The sequence below is a fragment of the Pongo pygmaeus genome, chromosome 21 (genome assembly GCF_028885625.2).
Source record: "Pongo pygmaeus isolate AG05252 chromosome 21, NHGRI_mPonPyg2-v2.0_pri, whole genome shotgun sequence".
Taxonomy (NCBI): domain Eukaryota; kingdom Metazoa; phylum Chordata; class Mammalia; order Primates; family Hominidae; genus Pongo; species Pongo pygmaeus.
Genome location: NC_072394.2, coordinates 34612881 through 34639978, shown reverse-complemented (window position 1 = coordinate 34639978; position 27098 = coordinate 34612881). Strand labels below are relative to the sequence as shown.

At 48.2% G+C, this 27098-nt stretch overlaps 2 protein-coding genes across 5 annotated transcripts in view; one reads left to right on the top strand and one right to left on the bottom strand.

Moving 5' to 3' along the window:
- The window catches only part of POFUT1 (protein O-fucosyltransferase 1), a 30253-nt gene extending 18990 nt beyond the window's left edge, over nt 1–11263 (bottom strand). For 3 of the 4 annotated variants that reach the window (XM_054466927.2, XM_054466926.2, XM_054466928.2), the window contains exons 1-4: nt 10998–11210; nt 8873–8994; nt 3608–3790; nt 2338–2450 (exon numbers count right to left, since the gene is read on the bottom strand). In XM_054466927.2, coding sequence (XP_054322902.1) covers nt 2338–2450; nt 3608–3790; nt 8873–8994; nt 10998–11121 — 542 coding nt within the window. In that variant the 5' untranslated portion in view covers nt 11122–11210. Of the gene's footprint in view, nt 1–2337; nt 2451–3607; nt 3791–8872; nt 8995–10997 lie in introns of all 4 variants that reach the window. The other variant, XM_054466925.2, reaches the window with a different exon arrangement.
- Nucleotides 11160–26548, top strand: PLAGL2 (PLAG1 like zinc finger 2). The gene is made up of 3 exons (XM_054466923.2): nt 11160–11422; nt 16761–17134; nt 21360–26548. Exons 2-3 carry the CDS (start codon nt 16875–16877, stop codon nt 22588–22590), a joined length of 1491 nt encoding a protein of 496 aa, XP_054322898.1. The 5' UTR covers nt 11160–11422; nt 16761–16874; the 3' UTR covers nt 22591–26548.
- Nucleotides 26549–27098: the final 550 nt, after the last annotated feature.

The following is a 27098-nucleotide window of genomic DNA, read 5'->3' as shown; positions in this document are numbered from 1 at the left end:
CAGCATCCAAACCAGCCCTTGACACTCAGGAAGTGCTTCTTAAATATGTGTTGAAGGAAGGCAGGCAGCTGCCAAGGGACCATCAACTCCCTCAAACTCCCTCCAGGGACCTCATCTTCCCTACTAATTTTCCTTTCCCAAAAACTTGGCTGTAAGGCACAAACTTCTTCAAACCCTCATGTAATTCTTACAACTCAATGAACTCAAAGCAAGCTATGGGGCAATAAACAAGTGTTTCAACAACACTCCCCATGCACCATTGTCCTTTCTCTTCCTACTAGGATTGTGTGCTTTTTCTAGCTTTTTGGAATTTGCTTTTGCAGCAGCTTTTAGAGTTGGTGGCTTTTTTTTTTTTTCCTGGCATATTGTCAATATGGGCAAATCTCCACCCTTTGAGGGCAGGTCTGCCTTCTGGCAGTAGCTCCAGGTCATTGGGGAAGAACCATGCAGGCAGAGAATGGGAGTGTGCTATCTGGGATCAACAATGAGGAAGATTTAAATCTGCCATGACTGAGGATCCTCAGTAGCACATGAACTAGGTCCAAAGCTAGGTCCAAAGGCAAGTCCCAGAAAGGAACTGGCAGCTGTTAAAGGCACAGCTATTTAATCCACGGTGATTAAGAACAGGTGCTTTGGGACTGGGCACAGCAGCTCATGCTTGCAATCCCAGCACTTTGGGAGGCTGAGGTGGGAGGATCACTTGAGGCCAGGAGTTTAAGACCAGCCTGGGCAACATAGCAAGACCCTGTCTCTACAAAACAAAACAAAATATTCATCAGGCGTGGTGGCACATGCCTGCAGTCCCAGCTGCTTGGGAGGCTGAGTGGGGAGGATGCTTGAGCCCAGGGATTTGAGGTTACAGTGAGTTATGATCACGCTACTGTACTCCAGCCTGGGAGACAAGCAAGACCCATTTCAAATATAAATATATAAAGTAACTGGTGCTTTGGATTCAGACTTCCTGGGTTCAAAACCAAGCTCTGCAACTTCAAGCTTTATGACCTTGGGCAAGGGACCTTACTCCTTTCTGCTTCAATTTCTCTAAGTGTAAAGCATAGATGGCAGTAACAACCCACAGACTCAGGGAAAGATTAAGTGAGTCAATACCTGTGAAGACTTAGAACAGTGTCTGGCACATAGAAGGCACTAAATGAATCTTAGCTGTTGTTATTTATTAAAGATTTACAAACAGACCCGAGCTGTCCACTCAACAGCTCAATGACCTTGGAAAGTTATTTAACTTCACTGGGCTCAGTTTCCTCACCTATAAAAGGGAAATTGATAATGATACCCACTTCATGAACTATCTCAAAGGCTTAAATAAAATAAAGCATGTGAGTAATAACAGTGACAGCCAGCACTTCATGCACTACGAGGCAGATACCATCAGCGCTGGCTCAGGGCTCAGGACTATCTCACTCCTTGGCCTGTGCTTGTTTCGTTTTGTTGAGACAGGCCCTTGCTCTGTAACCTGGGCTGGAGTGCAGGGGTACCATCATGGTTCACTGCAGCCTTGATCTCTTAGGCTCAAGTGATCTACCCACCTTGGCCTCCCAAAGTGCTGGGATTACAAGCGTGAGACTCATTTCTCTACATCTGTTTACCTTTGGCCTATTAAATGCCAAGTGCTTTGACCACACATGAATTAGTATGTTCCTTGCACCTCCTAACCAATGTCTGCCTTCTAAGCCCATGATCTTTCCTGCCATGCTATAACATTAAGGACAAGTACACTATGCTGATTATTGTCATTATGAGACCTTAGCTCCTAGAAAACCAGGGCTGGTCATCCTCATTTTCACATACCACCATTGGCCTCTGATTATTATGTCTCATACGTGACAGACGCCCTATAAATGTTTCACGGCCTGTGCCCATGCCCTGCTAACCTATTTTTTTTAAAAACAGGGGCCAATGGGGTGCAATTAATAAACACGTCCAGTAATTATCAGGATGACATCATTTCTCGGTCTGCACCTGAAGCTGTTCTCTAGAAGCTGCTTCCAGTTTCACCTTGGGAAGAGTAAGGTAACACAGGAGTGATTCTCACGCCTAGAGGAGGAAATTGAGACTCATGTGACTGCAGAATGTTCTTTTTATGACATCCCTCATCTACTGATAAACTCTTTCTCAACCTCATGGCGGGTCAATGTTCCACCGTGTCAGGCGTGGAGATGGGAACAGATCACACAGGATTCCAAGTTCAACAGACAGAGCACCTGCACCTTTGGTCTCATACATCAGAGTTGGGAAGACGGGGAGAGTGCCAAAGGTGCTGAATGCTCATGAGCTCCATGCGCCTCCCCTAAACCCAGAAACGCTAACCCCTCCAAGTACCTCTGGCTCCATTGTTCTCTGTAGGAAGCACTGAAGGAAATGCCTGTAAAAAGCTCCGACTTGTTGAAACTCACATGAAACTGATCCCAGAATGGGCCAAAGGGGTTTCCTTCCTGCAGAAAGAGAGTGGTGGAAGGCTTACTGATGCGGAGGAAAAGCCATTTGGGGATGGGGCCAGGGAAGTGTAGGTGGGGGAAGCTGGGTGATTTGACTCAGGCCAAAACACTCTCACAGGATGGCCTAGGAGAAATGTCAGTCTGTAATTCCTAGGCCAGGGGCTGAGGAGAGTGCCGTGGTTTCAATTCTGGATTCCAGCAGGAGAGTCTTTCCTGTTCACATGTCACATCCTGCTGACCCAGCAGCACTGATGAGGGTCTGGGGAGAAGCAGAACTTGGATTTTGAACCAAAGACTAGAGCTTCAAGAGACATTCAAGATTGGCTAATCCAATGCCTTCATTTTCAAGGTGGAAACCAAGGCCCACTGAGGGTCAGACACTTACCCAAGGTTACACAGCAAGTAAGGGCACTGTTGGGGCTGTGAGCTAGGTCTCCTTTCTCAAATTTCATAGTTCTTCCAACCACTTTCCCAAGACTTTAGCACATACACCGAAAGCCATATTTGGGGGTTGCCTTATTTCCAAAGTGCCAGAAATGTATAAATTTCTTCTAATAAGATATGACAGCCTCTCATTTACCTGCTGAGATGCAGGAAAGTATTCAAGTTAAGTGGGTAGACAACGGTGCCAAATTACCTAAGGTTGAATCCCAGCTCTACCACTTGTTTGCTGTGTGATCCTGGGTAAGACACTGACCCTCTCTGTGCCGTCCTCGGTGTCCTCTCTATGAAGTGGGGATATTATAAGTATTTTCCTCATGGAACAGTGTATTAAATGAGTTGATACATGTAAAGCTCTTAGCATGGTACCTGACATATATAGTAAGTGCTACGTGAATATTAGTTATTATTACTGATGTGGCACTTTGCAGTTTACAAGCACTTTTTCACCTGGCCCTCATGACACTTTAGGAATGAGACAGAGCAGGGACTGGCATCTCTATTTTGTAGGTAGAAATGAAGGTTCAGAGAAGCAAAGTCTTCTGCCCAAGGTGATGCCGCTTTGCTAACAAATGCCAGAAACAGGACTTAAATCTCCATCTTTCTACTCTAAGTCCTTCTGGTGCTTTTCCCCACATTTTTCCATGACATAGTCTTGGGGGCCTAGAGGACATGGAACAGGAAGAAAGGGCCCCCGAACCCACAGGACCCACCTTCATGGGGCATGTCTTCTTATCTGGGCTTCGCTGGGCTGCCACCTCAAAGCAGTATGCCACCCGCTTCTCAGGGGGCCAGTGGGTGGGTGCCAGCTTCTCCATGAAATCCTCCAAGCTGATGACCCGATGGTAAGCCTGGAGGGGCTCCAGCTTGAAGTACTTCTGGTAGGACACATGGAGCTACAGGCAAAGGAGGAGCAGAGGTCCCGTCTCAGTGCCCCAGTGGCTACTTTAGACATTTATTAAAACAATACACTCCAGGCCAGGTGCAGTGGCTCACGCCTGTAATCCCAGCACTTTGGGAGGACAAGGCGGGTGGATCACTTGAGGTCAGGAGTTCGAGACCAGCCTGGCCAACATGCTGAAACCCTGTCTTTACTAAAAATACAAGAAAATTAGCTGGGCGTGGTAGCGAGCACTTGTAGTCCCAGCTACTGGGGAGGCTGAGGTAGGAGAACTGCTTGAACCCGGGAGGTGGAGGTTGCTTGCAGTGAGCCAAGATTGTGCCACTGCACTCCAGCTTGGATGACAGAGCAAGACTCCGTCTCAAAAAAACAAAAACACTCCAAGACCAGGACAGTTCAGACTACATGACAATTAAAAGTTTTCATCAAAAGACACCAAAGCTAGGATAGAGACAGACTAGGAGGAGAGTCTGCAAACTAAAGAACAAACAGTAACATCCCTTGTGTTAAAAAACACCTGCTGATCTATAACAAAAAAAGACAAATGATGCCAAGATAAAACACAGGCAAAGGTTAGGGGTAAACAATTCACAGCAAAGGAAACCCAAATAGCCAACACACTCAGAAGATGTCTAACCTCACTAGTAATTAGGAAAAAGCAAATTACAGTTATAACAAGGCATCAATTACTTCTCACTCATGAGACTAGCAAAAACTGAAAAGCTTAACTTGTGGGGAAATGGGGACTCTTGTACACGGCTGGTAGCAGAAGTCTACATTTTAGAGCAACCAGTTTGGGATCCAGTCGGTGAGTATCTAATAGAATTTAAAATGCTCCTTTTGGCCAGGTGTGGTAGCTCATGTCTATAATCTCAGCGCTTTGGGAGGCCGAGGTGGAAGGATCACTTGAGGCCAGGAGTTCAAGACCAGCCTAGACAACATAGCGAGACCCTGTCTGTACAAAAAATAAAAAAATTAGCTGGGCGTGGTGGTGCACACCTGTAGTCCCAGCTACTAGGGAGGCTGAGATGGAAGGATTTCTTGCATTCAAGAGGTTGAGGCTTCAGTGATGTGTGACTGTGCCACTGTACTCTAGCCTGGGCCACAGAGTGAGACTCTGTCTCAAAAAAAAATATTTTTTTTGTTTTTTTAATGTACCTTCCTCTTCTAACTATTTGCTCTAGAGAAGTACAGAAGTTCTTGCACTTTGGACCTGGAGATCAGTACCAGGATGCTCAATGCCACAACGAAAGTATAGGAAGGAACATCAAAGGAGTCACACCAAATACACTATATCCACAACAGTTGTTAAGGGAACAGGGCTAGCCCCAGGGGCCAAAAAGAGACTTCATCTTTTACCAACTTTATCTGTAATGCTTTATTTCTTTTATTAATAAAAAGAGAAGATGAAACAAAGATGAGAAAGTGTTAACAATTATCACTTCTAATGGTGGGGATATGGTTGGTGGTTGTATTCATCTGTGTAATTTTCTTTTTTTTTGAGATGGAGTCTCACCCTGTCACCCAGGCTGGAGTGCAATGGCGTGATCTCAGCTCACTGCAACCTCCGCCTCCCAGGTTCAAGCGATTCTCCTGCCTCAGCCTCCCGAGTAGCTGGGATTGCAGGCATGCACCACCATGCCTGGATAATTTTTTGTATCTATAGTAGAGATGGGGTTTCACCATATTGGCCAGGCTGGTCTCAAACTCCTGACCTCGTGATCTGTCCACCTCAGTCTCCCAAAGTGCTGGGATTACAGGCGTGAGCCACTGCGCCCGGCCTCATCTTTATATTTTTCTATATATATATTTTTTTGAGATGGAGTCTTGCTCTGTCTCCCAGGTTGGAGTGCAGTGGCGCGATCTCGGCTCACTGCAAACTTCGCCTCCCGGGTTCAAGCAATTCTTCTGCCTCAGCCTCCTGAATAGCTGGGATTACAGGCGGGCGCCACGACACCCAACTAACTTTTTAGCAGAGATGGGGTTTCACCATGTTGGCCAGGCTGGTCTTGAACTTCTGACCGCAAGTGATTTGCCCGCCTCCCACTGCGCCTGGCATATTTTTCTAGATTTTAAAAAATTTCTGGCTGGGTGTGGTCGCTCTCACCTAAAATCCCAGTACTTTGGGAGGCTGAGTGAGGTCAGGAGTTGGAGACCACCCTGGACAACATGGTGAAACCCCATCTCTACTAAAAATACAAAAATTAGCTAGGCGTGGTGGTGGGCGCCTGTAATCCCAGCTACTTGGGAGATTTGAGGCAGGAGAATCGCTTTAATCCAGAAGGTGGAGGTTGCGGTGAGCCAAGATCGCGCCACTGCACTCCAGCCTGGGTGACAAGAGCAAAACTCCGTCTCGGAAAAAAACAAAAATTTCTGGCTGGGCGCAGTGGCTTTTGCCTATAATCCTAGAACTTTGCAAGGCCAAGGCAGGTAGAATACTTGAGACCAGGAGTTCGAGACCAACCTGGCCAACATGGCAAAACCTCGTCTTTACTAAAAATACAAAAAATTAGCCAGGTGTGGTGGCACATGCCTGTAGTCCCAGCTACTCAGGAGTAGAGGCACAAAAATCACTTGAACCCGGGAGGCAGAGGGTGCAGTGAGCCAAGATCGTGCCACTGCACTTCAGCCTAGGTGACAGAGTGAGACTCTTCATCAAAAATGAAAAACAAACAAACAAAACCAAAAAAATTTCTACAGGGTGTGGTGGCTCACGTCTGTAATCCTAGCACTTTGGGAGGCTGAGGTAGGAGGACTGCTTAGACTCAGGAGTTTGAGACCAGCCTGGGAAACATAGCGAGACCTTGTCCCTCCTAAAAATCAAAGAATTAGCCAGGTGTGGTGGTGGGTGACTGTAATCCCAGCTACTTGGAGGCTGAGGTGGAAGGACTGCTTGAGGAGATGGAGGCTGCAGCGAGCGATGATCATGCCACTGCACTTCAGCCTGGGCAACAGTGAGACCTTGTCTCAAAAAAAAAAAAAAGAAAAAAGAAACACAGGCCTGTAATCAGGGGGAGTCTGAGTCTGGGCCACAGATAAATTTGGGAGGTACACGGAGAAGAGTAAAAGCCACAGGAGTCAACAGATATTTATAGCAAAGCAAGTAATGGTAATAATAGCAACTAATATTTATTGCATGTTGACACAGTGCCAGGTACTGCACTCATCACTTTACATAGATTTACACATTTAATCCTAAGAGGTAGGAATATAACCATCTCCAGGTTACTTATGAAGAAACCCAAGCATACAGAATCTAGACAACATCTGAGGTCACATAGCTAATAAGCAAACAGAAAGAGGAGAAACACTAACATCTAAACAGTGGGTGGAGAGAAAGGAGCCCCTGATACAGTGTAAAGAGGAAAATGCTGAGAGGTTAGACTGTAGCAGGGACAGGTGGTGTCTTGGAACAGGGAAGTTCAGGAAGGAGAGGCTCACAGGGTCAAGTGCCAGTGGGAGGTCAGGTGAGAGAAAGACTGGGAAATAACCCCTGCCAATTTGGAGGTCACTGATGACCTCAGTGAGAATGCTAACAGTGGCAAAGAAGAGCCTTGTTGGAGCAGGTTAGTAAGCCACAGAAAGCAAGGAAGTGGGGACTCGGAAAGACAACTGGCTGAGAAGGCAAGGAGACAGAGGCAAGCAAGCCAGAGGGAGATGGATGGGCAATGTCTACACTGTAATAGTGAGTGCGAGGCCAGGCGCAGTGGCTCATGCCTATAATCCCAGCACTTTGGGAGGCCAAGGCAGGCGATCATGAGGTCAAGAGATCAAGACCATCCTGGCCAACATGGTGAAACCCTGTCTCTACTAAAAATACAAAAATTAGCTGGGTGTGGTGGTGCGCCTGTAGTCCCAGTTAATCGGGAGGCTGAGGCAGGAGAATCGCTTGAACCCGGGAGACGGAGGTTGCAGTGAGCTGAGATCGTGCCACTGCACTCCAGCCTGGCAAGAGAGCAAGACTCCATCTCAAAAAAAAAAAAAAAAAAATAGTGAGTGCGAAATTATCAGAACATCAATGGTTTCCATTAACTGAGGACTCTAGGATCTGTACGTTGATGAGCTCAGTTGATTCTAAGAGGGAGGCGGCATACGACAACACTGAAGGCGTGTTACTGTCACTGACACATTCAGTCCTTACCACAAGAGGGTAACAAGAATCATTACCAGCTTATTTTTAAAATGAGGAAACTGAGGCACAAAGAGGTAAAGTACCCTGTCCAGGCCATGCAACTAGTAAGAACCCAAGTCAGACTATGATCTCTGGTACTCTGGCTTTTGACTGCTGTTCAAAACGTCTGTAAATACTGGCATGCAAAGGAAAAAGTAAAATCTATGCAGAGAAAAGGTTGTAAGAATGAAATTAAGTGTTTCGTTCACATTAACTATTATTTCTGATGTCTACTGAAAAATTATTAAGTCAATTCATCAAATACTAATTAAGTTCCTACTGCCAGGCTCTGGGAGATACAATATGAACAAAGACACAGGGTCACTGGAAGACACAAAGAATAAGCAAGGAACTGGGGGCCGGTGAGCATCGCATGACAAGGGAGCCCCTTGATGGGGTGAGAGGCAGCACTGAAGCCAGACTACCTGGGTTGTGGCCTTGGACATGTCATTAAATAACCTGTGCCTGCATGTCTCCTTTAAAATTGATAATAGCATCCGCCACCCTTGGCCAATAGAATGCACAGAGGGTAGGACCAATCAGGGAAGGAAATGGAGGCTTTAGGTTCAAGTCACAGGCTCTGGAGTCAGACAAAGATAGCTTTGAATTCCAGCTCTCCTACTCACAGGCTGTGTGATCTTGGGCAAGTTACCTAACCTCTGTAAACCCCAGTTTCCTCACAGGCAAGTATTGAGGGTGAAATGAGCTAATTCTCATGCAGCCGCACACAACAGGTGCTGGATAAATAAATGTTAGGCATTGTTATTGCAGTGAAGACAGTTCTGGCTAGAGGCAGGGCAATCTCAGAGGAGTGGGAGGTAAAGCCCAGAGGACTTGAGGGTTAAGTGTAAGTAAACAAGACTGAGGAAGGGCAGAGAAGGGCCAAGGTCAGTGGGAAGTACTCACGTTGGTGAAGGGAGGCTTGTGATGCTGGTACTCAATCCAAGGAGGGACAGCCAAGGTACGGTTTAGCAGCTTTGCAAATGCCAAAGAGCCCAAGAAGTGATCCGCCTGGTTCCCAAAGCGCCCTGGAAATGGTACATTGCGGGTGAGGTGAGGCCTGGGGCATGGAGGGCATAGAGCATGCAGGGCTCAGAAAGGTTGTGGAGCCAGGGGTAGAAAGTCAGGGATACCAAGGAGAACTAGGGGAGCTGGCAGCATAAGAACAAGTCTGGACTCTTGGGTCTGATATCCAAGGCTCTTCAGGTCCTGCAACAACTGCTTCCGCCACTCCAGGTTTCTTCCTGTTTCCCTAACATACTCTATAATTCCCGTCCCCACCCAATGCCTCTGATCTTGCTGTCCCTCAGCCAGAAGAGCTTCTACCTCTATCTCCATTCACCTGCACGTGGAGGGGCAACTCAAATGCCTCATTCACTGGGCTCCTTTCACCAATCCCCTGCCACACTCACCCTCCCTCCTTTACCTCCCACCTTGGCTGAGTTACTTCAGTTCTTCAATTATCCTCAAATATCTTTGCTCACTTCCTGGCCTTCGTACTGGCTGATTCCTCAGCCTGTGAATGCCTCAGAAGCAAGGACCCTGTGTGATTCCTTTTGTTAATCCCAGCATGGCACCTGTTCATTCATTTCACAAATATGATTGAGAGGCCACAATGTGCCAGACTCTGTGCTAGGTGCTGGGATACAGGCATGAACAAGAAGGACAAGGCCTCTGCCCCTAAGGCACTCACAGTTCACTGCAGAGACACTAAACATGTAAACAAATACATGAAAAATGTTGATAATTGCCAGAAAGAGATGAAAAAAGTTTGGTGATAGGCTAATGAGGAGATAACTTGGGTAGAGGTCAGTGAAAGCCTTTCTGGTGACATTTAGGCTGAGATCTAAAGGATGGGAAACAGCTGGTCAGGCAGAAATGGAGGAGAGGATTCCAGGCATAGGGACCGCCACCTGCAGCAGTGCAGACTGGAAGACCTGAGCATATGTGAGGAATGCAAAGGAGGTAAGTGTGGCTGCAGCTGGAGGATCAGCAGAGAAGGGAGTTGTGGAGATGGCCAGTGGAGGCCACATCATTCAGGGCCCTGAAAGCCACGGTCAGGAGTCTGGAAGCCACTGGGGGCCTTAAGATCATCCACTTCCACAATGATGATCCACCACACCCATTTCAACTGTGCACCTGGCATGGCCTTTAGATTCTCCCTTACCCTGCTCTCTTTATTTTCCCCTAGTATTCATCATCCTCTATGAAACTATGTACTTATTGTTTTATGTTTACCCCTTTTTGGGTTTGTTTGCTTGTTTCGAGACAGGGTCTCACTCTGTCACCCAGGTTGGCAGTGCGGTGGCACGATCAGAGCTCACTGCAGCCTCGAATTCCTCGGCTCAAGAGATCCTCCCACCTCAGCCTCCCAAATAGCCTCCCAGATAACTCCCAAGGGACTACAAGCACACGATACCACGCTCTGCTTGCTTTTTTTTTTTTTTTGAGATTGGACTTTCACTATGTTGCCTAGGCTGATCTCGAGCTCCTGGCTTCAAGTGATCCTGTCTGGGTCTCTCAAAGTGGTGGGATTACAGAAGTGAGCCACCGCTCCTGGCCTACTTATTCTCAATTGTTTGTCTTCCCCAACTAAAATGAAGGCTCTACAAGGACACGGAGTTTATCTTATTCACTGCGGTATTCCCAGCACAGAGAACAGGGCCTGGCACAGAATAGGTGCCCCATAAATATTTGCTGAATGAATGAAAAATCACCAGGAGCCAGCGTGGGTCAGTGACATCAAGTCCTGCCCCACTAACTCCATTTACTGGACCCTGGGCTGGCTTAGACCTCGAGCAAGTCACGTAACCTCTCCCAGCCTCAGTTTTCCCATCTGTCAAATGGAAAGTTGGACACGTTGGCCCCTCTGTGCCCTTGCAACTAAGGCAGAGAGAAGAAGAGCATGCCCCGTCCCGCTCTGAGGCTCTCTCCTGGACCTGTGAAGGTGTCTCTGGGCGCATCTGAGGAGTGGCTTTTCCTCTCCCGGCCTCAGTTTCTCCATTTGAGCAGACGGCTCGGGAGGCCTTACCCATGCAGGGGCAGTAGAGCAGGTAACCGGCCGGGTCCCAGGAGCCCGCGGGCATCCCCGGGAGCGGCAGAAGCAGCAGCAGGAAAGACACGCTCAGCAGCGGTGCCCACGCAGCGGCACCCATGTCGGCCCGGGAACCCGAGCCAGCCGCGGCGCACAGTCGGGGAGGGAAGGAGGCACGTGAGCACCCGCCCCGCTCCCAGAGGTCCCTGCGCGCCGCCCGCGCACCGCCCCGGCCGCTCTAGCCCGCGGGCGGGCGGGACCATAGAGATCCCGCGGCACCGCCCCCTCCACGACCCGAGCGCCCGCTCGCGCGGCTCCCACAATGCACCGCACAATGGCCCGACCGCCGCCACTACCGGGGCCTGAGCGGGCCTGGCGGAGCCCGAGCGCGGCCCGGCCCGCAGCGTGGGGCCCCGAACGCGGTGAGTGCCGGCGAGGGCCCCCAGGGGACGGCGGGGAGAGGGGCGGGAGGCCGTCTCGCTGCGTCCGCGTGCCCTGTACCCGGAGCGGCGGCGCCCCTCATCTCGGGCCCCTCAGCGCGGTCGCCCACACCCCCGACCCGGGGCCCGGTCTGCGCCAACCCGGCCCCAGATAGGCCCTGGGGTGACGAAAACTCTCCCTGGACCCCATACCTGTGTCTGGGGGACCCGAGGAAGCCACTGGTCCCCTCCCTTCCGAGACCTGGAGACGTAGTCCTGAGGGTCCCCCATTCCCGACCCCTAGGCTCCCTGGAGACCCAGATAACGCGCTGCTGACCTTACCAGGGACCCGGGTCTGGGGGACGCAGATAAGCTGCACCTGCTCCCTCCCTCCGACACGCCTACCCAGACCCACATAACCCCCTTTCCTGCTCCAGATAGCCCGCTCTGTACCCTGTTTCATTTTCCAGACTTACATAACCCCCTTTGAGGCTTCCCTCAAATATCTGGGTCTGGAGAAGTCGGATAAGCCCCACCTGTAGTTCCCTCCTCAGTGGCCCTACTCCCAAGCTGTCGACATCTTCCATCCCGTTACCCATTTTGAGACCCTCTTGAAATTCAGAGGATACACTTCTGACTGTCCCCATCCCCCAGCCTTCCAACCCTTAGAATCCCCCATCTCATTCTTGTGGGGATCCCTTAGAGACCCAGGAAAATTGCTCATGATTCCTTCCCATCCTCGCTCTTCCTTCCCATCCCAGAGACTCCCTCCAGACTTCTCCCTGAATTTCCCTTGCTTCTCCAGCCCTCATCCACTCCCATCTCTCCCAGGCTCGGGGAATTGAACCTTTCCCACACCACAGTGGGGTGGTCTAAAAGTTGGCTTGGGACCAGGCTGTGGCCCACCTTGGTGGGGAGAAAGGGGCCTGTTAGGTGGAGGATATGGGGACAACTGTGTGGGGGAATCGGTGCTTTCACCTGCAAGCATAGCCTGTCTCCTGGCTTGTGTGTTTTTCCACCTGTCAGCCATGGGACAGGTCTGGCCTTGGGTTTCTAACCTTTCTCTCCTAAGGTGAGGCCACCAGATTGGGGGCGGGGGTGTCGAATCAGGTTTTCTCCCCATAAAAATGGGGTTGTGATGAGTTGCAGCCATTTGTTCAAGGCCTCCCCAGGAGTGGGAGGCAGCAGGAATCTGAGGAAATAGTGAATCAAAGAGACTCCAAAGAGGGCCCATCTACACTGACAGAAGAATTAGCAGCCTGAGAGTAAATCCAACCCCTGTTAATCCTGTTTGATGTTTCTTGGAATGATGCAAGTCATTGAGACTCTCCAGCCTCCCTGTAATTTAATTCTCCCACCACTCTGGAGTGGGCGGGGGGGAAGGGGGCGACAGCATTCCCATTTCCCCTCTTCTCACTGTTTTCCAGCCAAACAGTGTGTCTTTAGGATTTGTTTCTGGTTCCAAGATCAGGATCTGTTTTTTTTTTTTTTTTCTTTCCTCTAAGTCTATTTATAATTTCCCAGTTGCTATTTTGGGTTCTGCTTAAGGGAAGATTCTACCCCAAGGAACGTCCTGGGTCTATTTCCTCCGGCAGGTGTTGAATTGAGTTCTTCAGATCCCCAAGTAACTCTTGGGCAGGAGGATAAAAGCTATTTTAGGGTAGTCACTGAAGTGGAGCTGTTAATCCTCTGTGGGTCTCTTTAGTTAAGAACACTCAAAGATTAACCCTTTCCTTGTGCAGAGGTGTTATCTCTCAACAGTTTTTTAGCGGGGAGTGAGGAGAATTTGAGTGTGGCAGCAGAAGGTGGAAACATGCAACTCAATACAAAGACAAAGATAATAGCTCTCTTTTGTTGGGTACTTCTAGCAGGCCAAGCCCTGTGCTGAGCCCTTTGCATACCTCACTAAAATAATCCTTACAGCAAGCCTGTGAGGTAAGTATTTTTAGCTTTACAGATGAGGAAACAGGCTAATAATGGAGAAAGAACGCAGTTTCTATAGAGATGATGTAACACCATAAAAACTATAGTTTCATCAGAGGGCAGCAGGCATCATGGCCCATAACAGGGGATAGACAGACTGGGGAGAAATATGTCTCAGTTTCATCTTCCAAAGAGGACCATACAGAGTTTTTAGCAAGCATTCCTGTTTGGGATATGGAGCCCTAATAATAGAAGAGAGTATAGGAAAGTGGCTATCTGCTTAAGAGAGAACTCTGGCCCAGGAGATGGTGCCTGGAGGGAGGTAAAGTAAGGGGCTCTTTAAAGGGGATGTGCTGAGGGTTAGTTGTGAGGGAAAAGGGGAAGACTGCATTCTGGGGGAGATGTTGGGAAAGGAAGGAAACTCACTCTGAGGCCTGAGAAGTAACATTAAAGAGGAAAAAAAGAAGTACTGTTCAGGCCTCATGCGGAAAAAGAGGCAGACACAGCTGAGACCTCAGAGAAGGCACTGAATGTATTCAGCACACATTTTGTATCAGCCACTTTCAAGAGTATTATTTCACTTAATCCTCTATACGAATCTTACAGGTAAGGAAAATAAATCCCTATTTTAGAAATTGAGGAAACTGAGGTTCAGAGAAATAAAGTAACCTGCCTATGGTTTCCCAGCCAGTAAGTGGTAGCTTTTCTGATAGCAAGTCCAAGGTTCTTTCCCCTTTCAGATCAGGCACTAGAAAGAATCTTAGGCTGAAAATATACTGAGTTATGTCAGTAACTGGGAAGGATTGTGTTTGTTTTATGGAAACAGGTTCTGTCAGCTTCTCTATAGTCTATAGTTGTTAAGATTAAAATGTGAGACCAGAAAAGCAGCTTTGAAAGAGAAGTAGAATTCTTTCACAGTTTTGCTGAGGAAGGACAAGTCTGAAGGAACAGGCCTTCTGATGATGTAAGACAAACCCAGGAATCTTTCTGGATCAGAGGAGTTTTCAGACAAAGGGCAGAGAGAGAGAGAGAGACTGGATCCCCAAAAGGGTTCCTAGGTAACACTAGCAGCTTTGGTTATCCAAGAGGCTGCTGGTGACTGTAGGTAGGGACTTCCTGTGCCTTTTGAAAAGTGTAGGAGAGTAGGATCAGGGTGTTGGCTCTTTTCTTTGTGAAGACATAGCCCCATTAAAAGCAGATCAAGGTGAGCACATGGCTGCTGCTTTCCTCCTTTGGTTCTATCAGTACAAACTCCTTAGCCACCACCAGCCTCTTTCCTAGAAGCCCATTACTCACTCTTTCAGTAGCAGCCTACTAAACTATTGTGTCTTGTTTGTGCTTGTTCAGGAGAACAGATGAGGTGGACGTGTGGGAGGTGGGGACGTAATGTTCTCTTTCTGAGTTTGTGTGGAGTTTCCAGGGCTAGGCTCCTCTCTCACATCAGCCAAACTGATGTGACTTGTTTCCTTCTGGCTGCCATTCCCAACTTTCCAGAGGCTGAGGTGCATGATTTCAAAATGAAGGGGGAGTAGAATTTGACTTTGAAGGTAGGGGTAATTCCTTCCAATCTAAACATGCACACTCGAGCACACTCTCTGCTCAATTCCAAGGTGCATAGTAATCGCTGGTATTACAAACAGGTAATTCCACCCTTGCAAAGAAGGAGGGGACTTAAACAATGAAAGCCAGACGTCACAGGCCTTTGAGGTTTATAGTGAAGCAGGCACATATGCCATAATGACTTGAAGGCTCAAGTGGGACTGGTTTTTAGTGCTACCTACCCCTCCCCAGCATGTGATTCATGCAAAATGCAGCCACCTTAATGCAGATCTTTCTAGACAAATCTACACTCGTGATGGGGACGTGTTTATCATATTACATCGCAGTGTTTCTTCAACAAGAGGAATGGTTCCTGAACAGGACGTAGCTCATGTTAATGATGAGCAAAGCTCTCTGGGGCATGAACCCGCTGATCCCATCATCTTGTTCACGGCCAGTCTGTTGGATGAATGGTCACTGTAAGCAGCAGGTGCTAATGAGCTGAGCAAGCATTCTGTGGCCCACAGCTAGTTTGTGCAGTTGGAGCCCTCCCCAGATTCTCGTGGATAATCCCCAGACACCCCCTTTTCTCTCTTCACATGGAAAAGCCTCATGATCAAATTTTGGCACGATCTCTTCAAAGGGAATCCCCCTGTTGTAGCAGGTTGCATTGTGGTTGGTAATCTGTGGTAAGCTTGGGAGTATGAATGTGGGTCTCTTGTCCCCTTTTGAGAGTCAGTGTGGTAACTCCCATCCTCTTCCTCTGGATTAGTATCCGGAAAGGAGTTGTGTCATTCTTGCACATCTCCCCTTCTATTCAACAAGAGAAAGAATCAGACTTTAAGATTTTGGCTCCCCACTTGGGAATGGCTGCGAACCCAGTTTAAACCAGAACTACCTGGGCCTAGGTTGGTCCCTGAGAATCAACCTGCGTTCAGTGACTAGTTTACCTATCTGAAATAAAGTTGAGGTTCCTTTTCTAGATATTAGGTATATAGAGATGAAAGAGAGATGATGCAAGCCCTCAGACAATCAGGCTGGTGGAGAGGAGTAAATTCCAATGCGAGCTCACTACCGTCTTCTAAAGGAGATGTGCATATGTACTCTGAGGGCCTGTAGGAGGGGCCTCTCAGCACCTAGGGGTGTTGGACAGGCTTTGCTAAAGAGGGATGGTCTGGGCCCTGAGACACAGTGACCCAGAGAAGTGGTGGTGGTCAGGATGGGACCAGTCCTAGTCCTGGTTTAGGGAAAATGCTAAGAATCTGCTGTTGCCTTCCCAGACAGACCTCCTGATGTTGATGCACTGCTAAGAAACACATCTGGTACCAGGACTGACTGACTAGGATGTAAATTTCCTAAGTAGAGGCTTCCCCTTCCTCCTCTCTTGCCTTTTGGGCATTTTATTGCTCCTTAGCACCTCCATGAGGAGGAGAATTGTGGAAAGTAGTGGACGAGGAGGTGCCAGGGTAATGAGAAGGAGGAACCGCTATCTCTAGGTTCAATGGAAAGGATATAAAAGTGAGGTCCAGAAGAAAAAGTTTGAAGTTTTGGGGCTTTTGGTTCCTCATTTTATCTTGTTTCTTATTAGCCTAGATGGTACTAGTAATAGTAGCTACCACTAAGCACTTAATGGATGCCCAGCCTTCTGCTGAATGCTTTATATTCATGATCTCATTTAATCCTCAAAACATTTTTATAATTTAGGAGATTATTATGCCCATTTTATAAATGAGGAAACAGCTCAGGGAAGTAAGTAATTGGCTGAAAGTCACACAGCTTCTAAGTGGAAGGGCTGGGATTGGAATGGGATCTGTCTGCCTCCAGAGCCCATGTTCTCATGGTATTGGGCTCCCTAACACCAGGTGTTCTGATGTTTCAGGTGAAGAGATTGTTTTCTGAAAGCTGCGTTGGAGGCTGTGACAGAGCTGAGAGCCTGTGTGGAGCGGATGGGGAGGCTTTCTCAATAACATGGCCCTTTGCCATTAGCCTTGCCATGACCACATTTTTCACCAGCGTCCCCCCCTGGATTCAAGATGCAAAGCAGGAGGAGGAAGTGGGCTGGAAACTAGTTCCCAGGCCTCGGGGCCGGGAGGCGGAGAGTCAAGTGAAGTGCCAATGTGAAATTTCGGGGACACCTTTCTCAAATGGGGAGAAGCTGAGGCCTCACAGCCTCCCGCAACCAGAGCAGAGACCATATAGCTGCCCTCAGCTGCACTGTGGCAAGGCTTTTGCTTCCAAATACAAGCTGTATAGGTAGGTGACACTCTCATATCTCTTCCTGCCCTGAGGTTCCCAAAGGAAAAAAGCAGAGACTCTGCCTAGTGTGGGTTTTTAATCTGTGGCAGAAGAGTGGAGGTTAATTTGTCCTACAGGTATACCCTGAATGCCAAACAGTTGAAGTCACTCACTAAAAAATGATTCAGATTGCTTGATTCAGAACTAGAATCTGATGGGTTGCCTCCCAAAGTATTGGGATTGCTGGCATGAGCCACTGCACCTGGCCTTACACCTTCTTAGTGACGATCTGGGTGCCAATGTCAGGCAGCCTTGAGTTTTTTTTTTTTTTTTTAAGAGATGGGAGTCTTGCTCTGTCATCCAGGCTAGAGTACAGTGGTACAATCAGCTCACTGCAGCCTTTAATTCCTGGGCTCAAGTGATCCTCTTAACTCATTCTCCCAGGTAACTAGGATTACAGACTTGAACCACCGCACCGGGTTGTTTTTAATTTTTTGTAGATATGGGGGTCTGGCTATGTTCCCCAGGCTGGTCTCAAACTCCTGGGCTCAAGTGATCCTCCTGCCTTGGCTTCCCAAAGCAGTGAGATTACAGGCATGAGCCACCGCACTTAGCCCTGAACATTTTTTTTTAAATATTGCTTTCCTCACCTTTGTCAGGTGATGGTCAGAATTTTAGCTAGAAGTTAGGAATCAGTATTCGAACTTTAGAAGGAAAAGTAGACCTTCTGGCCCAGTCTGTAAATTTTAAAGTAGAGGTTCAGAGTAGAGACATAACTTACCCAAGGTCACACAGCTTCAGAGGTCCTGCAGTCTCTTCTGCTGAATCAGCCTGCTACTTACTCATTTAACTATGTCTGTCTCCCTGTTGCCCACTGGGGCAGCTGCTTTTCTGAAACTTGTAAGCCCAAGAACCCCTACTTAAAGTGAAATTAAACATAAAAGCCCTGACATAAGGCAGATAGAGAAGAGCAGCTTTGGTTGCTTTGGTGAGGATGGGGAGGCATGGTCAAAAGCAATTTTGGGCCAGGCGTGGTGGCTCGCACTTGTAATCCCAGCACTTTGGGAGGCTGAGGCTAGCAGATCACTTGAGGCCAGGAGTTTGAGGCAAGCCTGGCCAACATGGTGAAACCCTGTCTCTACTAAAATTTAAAAAAAATTAGCTGGGTGTGGTGGCGCATGCCTGTAGTCCCCGCTACTGGGGACGCTGTGGCAGGAGAATCACTTGAACCCAGGAGAAGGAGGTTGCAGTGAACTGAGATTGTGCCACTGTACTCCAGCCTGGGTGACAGAGCGAGACTGTGTCAAAAAAAAAAAAAAGGGCAATTTTGATTTTATCCTTTTCACATTAGAGGAACCATGAACTTGCCCTTTAGAAATGAGATAGATTGGCCGGGTGCGGTGGCTCACGCCTGTGATCCCAGCACTTTTGGGAGGCCGAGGTGGGCAGATCACGAGGTCAGGAGATCGAGACCACGGTGAAACCCCGTCTCTACTAAAAATACAAAAAAAAATTAGCCGGGCGCAGTGGCAGGCACCTGTAGTCCCAGCTACCGGGAGGCTGAGGCAGGAAAATGGCGTGAACCCAGGAGGCGGAGCTTGCAGTGAGCCAAGATCGCACCACTGCACTCCAGCCTGGGCGACAGAGCGAGACTCCGTCTCAAAAAAAAAAAAATGAGATAGATCAGCCTGATGCACAGTCATCCAACCATCCATTCATCTATCCAACGTTATTGAGCTCTTGCTCTGTACCAGGCACAGTGCTCGGTGCAAGGGGCGGAGTAGTTAGCCAGACAGATGGGGGTGCTGGCCCTCCTTGGGTTTATGGTCTTAATAGTGGGTACAGACAGTAAACAAGTAAATACATGAACAAGATGACCACAAAGCTTCAGTTCCTCATCTGGAAAACAGTTAATAGGAAGGGACTAAAATAGGCAACAGGGTAGCGTGGTAGTCAGGATTGCCCTCTTGACAGTTCTGTGGTCCTCAGGAGTGCTTAGATTCTCTGTGTGCTCCTATAAGTTAAGGGAACTCCAGTCAAGGCCATACTCTTAGGCTTTCTTTTTTTTCTTTTTTTTTTTGAGACAGGGTCTCACTTTTGCCCAAGCTGGAGTATAGTGGCGTGATCATAACTAACTGCAGCCTCAAACTCCTGGGCTCAAGTGATCCTCCTGCCTTAGCCTCCTGAGTAGCTAGGATCACAGGCATGTACCACCACCACACCCACTAATTTTTGTATGTTTCCTAGAGACAGGATCTCTTCCCTGTGTTGTGCAGGGTGATCTCAAACTCCTGGCCTCAAGCAGTCCCTCCACCTTAGCCTCCTGAAGTACTGGGATTATTGGCATGAGCCACTGCACCCGGCCTTCTTAGACTTTCTTAATGATGATCTGGTTGCCAGTGGGCGGCTGCAGGAAAGGTCCTGGGTCAGGAGGCAGGAGCCCTGACTCATCACATATAATTTACTGTGTGATCTTAGGTGAGTTGCTAGACCTCTTTGGGCCTCAGTTTCCTCACCTGCAAAATGAGGGAAATGAAAAGTGGATCACTCAGCACCTCCCTCTCTATATTACCACGTCAGTTCCATCACAGGAGGTTGACAGTAACCCACACAGGCATGAGCACTCTTGAGCGTGCATATGTGGGATGTGGGCAGTGGGTGTGTTTGATACCCTCCAGGTAGAAAGGATCACAGAGTGCTGTACGAGAGAGAGACAGCTGTTGCGTACCTGACTGAACATAGGTCTTCCGAAGGCCTGTTTAAATCTAGCCTCTGCTACTTACCAACTGGTGGGTGAGGGGGCTGCCTTGTTTTTTAGACTCCTTTCCTTGTCTGGATATCAAGGTTAATGACACAACTTATGCAGAGCCTGGCAAACAGTGGGTGCTGAGTTGATTCTGAATATGCTCTGGAGCTGTGAATTGCAGTTCCTGGATTCTGAGCCACTTTTCAACCACATAGGATCAGGTAAACCAAGGAACACTGAAGTGCCATACCATTAAAACATTTCTTGAAGTGTTACTGGTTTATATGACAAGCAATTCAAGTGGTACAAACTGGCATGCAGTGAAGAATGAATGGTCCTCACACTCAGAGTCACTATTCCTCTCCCCAAAGGCAGCTGGTGGGTTGGTTTTTGTGTATCCTTCCTAAGACATTCAAACATGTATATTCTCTTTCTTATTTTCAAAACAGATTGTATTACATGCACTGTATTGAACTTCCTTTTTTGACTTAGCCCTATATATCTTGGAAATTTGTTCTAGATAAGGAAGTTTATTTATTTATTTAGAGACGGAGTCTCGCTCTGTCACCCAGGATGGAGTGCAGTGGTGCGATCATAGCTCACTGCAACTTCGAATTCCTGGGCTCAAGTAATCCTGCCTTAGCCTCTTGAGTAGCTAGGACTACAGGTGCGTGCTGCCATGCGCATCTAATGTTTAAGATTTTGTAGAGACAAGGTCTCGCTATGTTGTTCAGGCTGGTCTCAAACTCCTGGGCTCAAATGATCCTCCTGCCTTGCCCTCCTGTGGTGCTGTGATTACAGGCATGCACCACTGTGCCCAGACTGGACGTTTAGGTATATTTCATTTTCTCTTTATTGTATCATTTAAAATTATTTAAATGTAATGTTTAAAAAACGAAATACATTCACGTAATTCAAAATTCAAAAAGTACCAAAACTTATATGATGAAAATTCTCCATGACACCCATCCATAAGCTGTTCGGTTCTTTTTTGCATAGGCAGCCACTGGTATCAGTTTCTTGTATGTCCTTCCAGAAGTATTTTAGCCATATACAAGCAAACATACATATATTTTTCCCCTTTTCACATAGAGTCCTAGTCTACATCCACTATTCTGCCTCCTTGCTTTTTTTCTACTTCCTGTCTCTTAGGAGCATGTTCCCTGTAAGTACACAAAAAGCCTCATTTTTGAAAAGTTGAGTCATTTTATGGACTTACCATAATTTACGTAACCAGTTCCCTATTGATAGATTGGACGTTCAGATTGTTTCTGATTTTTTTGCTACTACAAGCAGTGCTGCAAAGAATATTGGTACACATTATTTTGCAGATAGGCAAGGATATCTGTAGAATATAACTGGTTTGGTATTGCATTGCAAGCCTTTACCATAGTTTTTATATCTAGTTTCCTGTTAATGGACACCTTGGTTGTCCAGTCATCCCTTGTGATCTCCCCTCTTTCTGCTTTCTCCCCTCTCCCCCGTCTCTATCCCCAGGCACATGGCCACCCACTCAGCCCAGAAACCCCACCAGTGTATGTACTGTGATAAGATGTTTCACCGCAAGGACCATCTGCGGAACCATCTGCAGACCCATGATCCTAACAAAGAGGCCCTCCACTGCTCTGAGTGCGGTAAGAATTACAATACGAAGCTGGGCTACCGGCGCCACCTGGCCATGCATGCTGCCAGCAGCGGTGACCTCAGCTGCAAGGTGTGCCTGCAGACCTTTGAGAGTACCCAGGCCCTGCTAGAGCACCTGAAGGCCCACTCACGCCGGGTAGCAGGTGGTGCCAAGGAGAAGAAGCACCCCTGTGACCACTGCGACCGGCGGTTCTATACTCGTAAGGATGTACGGCGGCACCTAGTGGTGCACACAGGCCGTAAGGACTTCCTGTGCCAGTACTGTGCCCAGCGGTTTGGCCGTAAGGACCACCTGACGCGTCATGTCAAGAAGAGCCACTCGCAGGAGCTGCTCAAGATCAAGACAGAGCCCGTGGACATGTTAGGCCTACTCAGCTGCAGCTCCACAGTCAGTGTGAAGGAAGAGCTGAGCCCTGTGCTGTGCATGGCCTCTCGGGACGTAATGGGGACCAAGGCCTTCCCTGGCATGTTGCCCATGGGCATGTATGGTGCCCACATCCCTACCATGCCCAGCACGGGCGTGCCACACTCCCTGGTGCACAACACGCTGCCCATGGGTATGAGCTACCCTCTGGAATCCTCACCTATCTCTTCCCCAGCTCAGCTCCCTCCAAAATACCAGCTTGGATCTACCTCATACTTGCCCGACAAATTGCCCAAAGTGGAGGTGGATAGTTTTCTGGCGGAGCTTCCTGGAAGCCTGTCTCTCTCATCCGCTGAACCCCAGCCCGCCTCACCTCAGCCGGCGGCAGCTGCGGCCCTCCTAGATGAAGCACTGCTTGCCAAGAGCCCCGCCAACCTCTCTGAGGCCCTTTGCGCTGCTAATGTGGACTTCTCCCACCTACTGGGCTTTCTTCCACTCAACCTGCCCCCGTGTAACCCACCTGGGGCCACAGGAGGCCTGGTCATGGGCTACTCCCAGGCCGAGGCACAGCCCCTGCTCACCACTTTGCAAGCTCAGCCTCAAGATTCCCCAGGAGCTGGGGGACCACTGAACTTTGGGCCACTGCACTCCTTGCCTCCTGTCTTCACATCTGGCCTGAGTAGCACCACCCTGCCTCGTTTCCACCAAGCATTCCAGTAGCCCCCACAGAGGCCCTCAGCTCAGTTTTTGGCTCTGTTAGGGAGCCTTAGTACCCACCCCGTCCGTGTCCCCCATGAAGGCAGCTGAGCTTTCAGAGCTGGGTTCAAAAAAAAAAAAAAAAAAATTCCAGTGTCTGTATACAGGAGCACTTGGTTTGGGGGTTCAGGCTCCAGGATCGATTCCAGAAGGAGCCTTGAGCTCCAACCCCATGAAAAGATCTCATACCGTAGGACTTCAGGTATTTTTTACTTTTATTTTTTTGACCTGAATCGGGAGCCACACTTAGCCCTCTTCCTCTCCAAAGCGCCAGAACCTCCTTCTCTTTGGAGAATGGGGAGGCCTCTTGGAGACACAGAGAGTTTCACCTTGGATGACCTCAAGAGAAATTGCCCAAGAAGCCCACCTTCTGGTCCCAACCTGCAGACCCCACAGCAGTCAGTTGGTCAGGCCCTGCTGTAGAAGGTCACTTGGCTCCATCGCCTGCTTCCAACCAATGGGCAGGAGAGAAGGCCTTTATTTCTCGCCCACCCATTCCTCCTGTACCAGCACCTCCATTTTCAGTCAGTGTTGTCCAGCAACGGTACCGTTTACACAGTCGCCTCAGACACACCATTTCACCTCCCTTGCCAAGCTGTTAGCCTTAGAGTGATTGCAGTGAACACTGTTTACACACCGTGAATCCATTCCCATCAGTCCGTTCCAGTTGGCACCAGCCTGAACCATTTGGTACCTGGTGTTAACTGGAGTCCTGTTTACAAGGCGGAGTCGGGTCTTGCTGACTTCTCTTCATTTGAGGTCACATTTTTTCCCCCGTGGGGAAATAAACTGACTTTGGACTGCTTCAGTCTCTGCCATCTTCCATGACTGCATCTGTTCCTGCCAGCCTCGGCGGTATCCACAGAAGACAGGCAAGAAGATTGGAGCAGTTTTCTCACAGGTCTGCAATTCTGTTTTTCTCCAAGTACATTATGACCCCCTCATCCTTCTCTTGAACTGGAGAGGGGAAGAAATGAAAGGCATGCCCACATCTGTCACCTCCCCATCCCCTAGTCCCCACCTTGAACATCATGAGCTGTTGTTATTAGTCTTGGAAGCAGAGTCTGGGTTGGTGTGGATAGCAAAGGAGGAAGTCTGAGCCCCTTATTTGTCTTCCTCCCACCTGTCCCTTTTCCGGGAAGTTGTGGAATTGTTGGAAGAAGAGTTTGCAGAAAGTTAGGAATGGGTAGATAGCTAAGTCCTAATCTATGGGTACATTGTTGTGTTCCAAACCAAAATTTTCGTTATCCACAATGTCCCTTCTGTCTCTTCCACTTTACAGTGGACTCGGCCACTGTGCATAGGCTTCTCTGCTCTCCATCAGATCACTTCCACTTTCCTGTGCCCCCACCCCCGCCTCCAGTTTTCTGCTAGTATCCGGCAAGGTTTCTTGCAACAAATGATTAGTTCTTCTGACTCGTGGGGCTCCCTGCCGCAGAGAGCACAGCCCTTGCCCAGAGCCCAGGAACCCCATCCTTGCTTCATCTCAGTTCTTCATGGGCTTCACTCTTCCCACTCATGGAAGGGAGGTAGCTCAGGGACCTCCATTGTGGGACCCTTGAGACGCTTCCACTCTAATTCAGAAACACACTTCTACCTCTTTACTGTTAACTTTTAACAGATGTAGTCAGCAGTTTCTGGGCACTTCTCTCAATAGGTGCCTCATGCTGACTTCTCCACTAGGGTTTCAGGACAAACTACCAAGGAATTGCCTCAGCCTCCTACCAGTCCTCCCTCACCCACCTTCTGTCTAGGTTCACTTGGTTTGTCATCAGGAACTGAGCAGGTCCAGGACTCAGGCTTCTGCTTCAGCCCAAGCCAGTACTCCTTGTTTGAGGTAAAAGCCTTAAAATTTAGCTCCCTAGCTCTTGATTGGAAGCAATTTGGAGTAAGTGTGTTTCAATTTAGGCAGGGTAGCTTGGGATACCTCTTAAAAAAACAAAACCAGATATTAAAATGTCTGGCAAGGTTAGAATCAGACTAGATGATTTGTTTCTAAAAATTAGTTTCAGTGAGTCCCAGGGACTAATTAAGGTTTATTTTTAAAAGTGTCTACCTTGGTACGCAGCCACCTCCTGCATGCTGTGCATGTTACGGGGACTTGTATTATAGGCGATGGTATGTGAGAATCCAGTTGGGACTCGCTGTTGCCGTCCTCCTTGTTGTATCTGGTTTTCATCACTAGACCCAGCAACCCTTCTCACCTTAACTGCCACCTTCCCTACACCCTCAGTTTACAGAGGCCATTGGGCCTCTGGCTGCAGAATACAAAGTCCTGGGCTGTTAGAGGAGTCCTTTCCTCTCTGCCTGCCCTTTCCTCTCCCTCCCTCGAATTCTCTCTCCCCGTAAATGATGCTGGAAAAGTCATAGGACTGGCAAAGCAACTGTTTAAACCCTTGTAACCGGGGCCTTGCCCCCACCTCCTGTCTTTTCTCCTTGCTTTCCCCACTCCTGTGTCCTCCCATCTATCCTGTCTTTCCTTTCCTCCTCTCTCAGTGTCCTCAGCACCCACAAGGAATTTTCCTATCACTGTGAACTTTGCTGGTACAGAGGAATAATATCTGCCTTCACCTTTTTTTTTGGACCATAGCTAGCCAGTCATTTCTTAAACCTCCCTTCCTAAAATCTGGGGGGGTCGGGGGAAAAAAAAAAAGCCTTAGTGGCCTGGTTGTTCAAAGGATAAGAATAGCTTTATCCTGCACTCAGTACCCAAACTCACTTCAGTATGCTTACTGAGGCCATGAGAACCTGAGGGGCATCTGCCCAGGACAGGAGCCATGGCATATGACAAAGACCAATGAGGGACCAGGAAAAAAAGTGGTGATGTCCCCTTTCCCTGCCACCTCCAGCCTCTGCCAGCAATGAGCTGTCCTCCTCCCGCCCTACACAGTAGCTGGTCAGGGCTGAGTGCAGTCCTGGGGGTAAGGAGATGACATGCCCAGGTGTCAGCTCAAAGGATCTCTGCATCATCTTGAAGTGGGAGGCAGGGAAAGGAGCACCAATGAGGTTCCCCGCAACCCTCCCCCCCCCACCCCGCCGCCCAACTTTTTACGAATGGCATTTTCTTAATTGAAATCCGGGAAGCAGGTGTGATTACTTTTTTGCTCATAGATATTGTCCTAAGTTGGAATTCTCCCACTGCCCTAAAACTTTCCCTAGTAGTCCCTTTAAATTCTCCCCTTCCTTTTTGGTAGCTGTTTTCTCCGTCCTCTCTCCACCTCCCCTCTTATCTAGGAGCTGTTTGTAAGCACGATTTTTTAACAGGTTATATTGTACAGGATCAATATTTTGCTTTTTAACAAGGATATTTATGTAATAAGAAACTTTGCCTTAGGCAGGTGTTGGCCAGAAAAGTCCAGATTCCTCTGGGATCCCACTCTGGCCTCTCCTGGAGCTCTGAACCTGCTGTGGAAGGAATTGGCCGTGACCTTCACCTCTGGAGAGTAGGGTCTATGGTGAGGGAAAAGGGTGTTCACCATGATAACCTAGTGCCTCCATAGAGGGGTTTGGAAAAATTCCAGTCTGATTTCTTTGTGTGTCAGCTGACTTCCTTAGCTGACTGTTCCCACTTGCACCTCTCCACCTCTGCATATTTGGCACTAGAACTCCTGAGACACCACTTCTCATGCTTCTCCCTCCCTACCAGCGGTCAAGGCTTTGGAGCCACTCTTGTAACTCCAGACTATTTAAAGAGAAAAATACAAGACAGAAATCTTCTAGCACTTTGTAAACACAGTGAATAACCTCTTGGAGTATTTTTGGCTTTATATAAAACAAGGTTTTTAATTGTAAAGTATAAGTGCCATTAGAAAATGCACAGGGCATATCTTTGTTAAAGTAGATTTTTCAATGTTTTACAGAATTACATTTTCAAAAAAAGGTTTTTATAATGAAGTTGTTTATTAAAAACTTCTGAATGATGTGTTTGGGAGTTGTGAACCTGATTGGGAAAGGGTTGGAGAGAGCCTCGAATTGGGAAGAATTGGAGTCTCCAGACATCTTTAGCATCCAGGATGATGGTGAGTGTAGGGCAGACAGTAAAAACCCCTCCCATCAGCACCTATAAGCTTTGTACTTTTAAGTTAAATATCTTATTTGCATGTCTTTGAGGTAAGTAGCATAATTCTATCAGTTAATCATCTTGGATGCAAGGGTCAGACAGCCAAAATCAAACTGGCTTTAAACACTGAAATTGCATGTAACTGGAAAATGCCAGATGTAGAGCAGTCTTTGGGTTAGGCTTGATCTAGTGGCTCCAACATGGTTGGCCTCAGCATTCCTATTTCTCTCTGCTCTGTCTTGTGCAGTTGTGTCTTCATCCACAGGCCCTACAAAGTAGATTTCCCCTTTGGGTGGGAGTGAGCAGAATGCTGCCTGGATTCCAGACCTGCCATTCTCACACATTGCCGACCAGAAGGAAGCAACGCTTTCTGGGCTCTCAGGAGAGGACTCGACACAGAAGCCCCAATAAG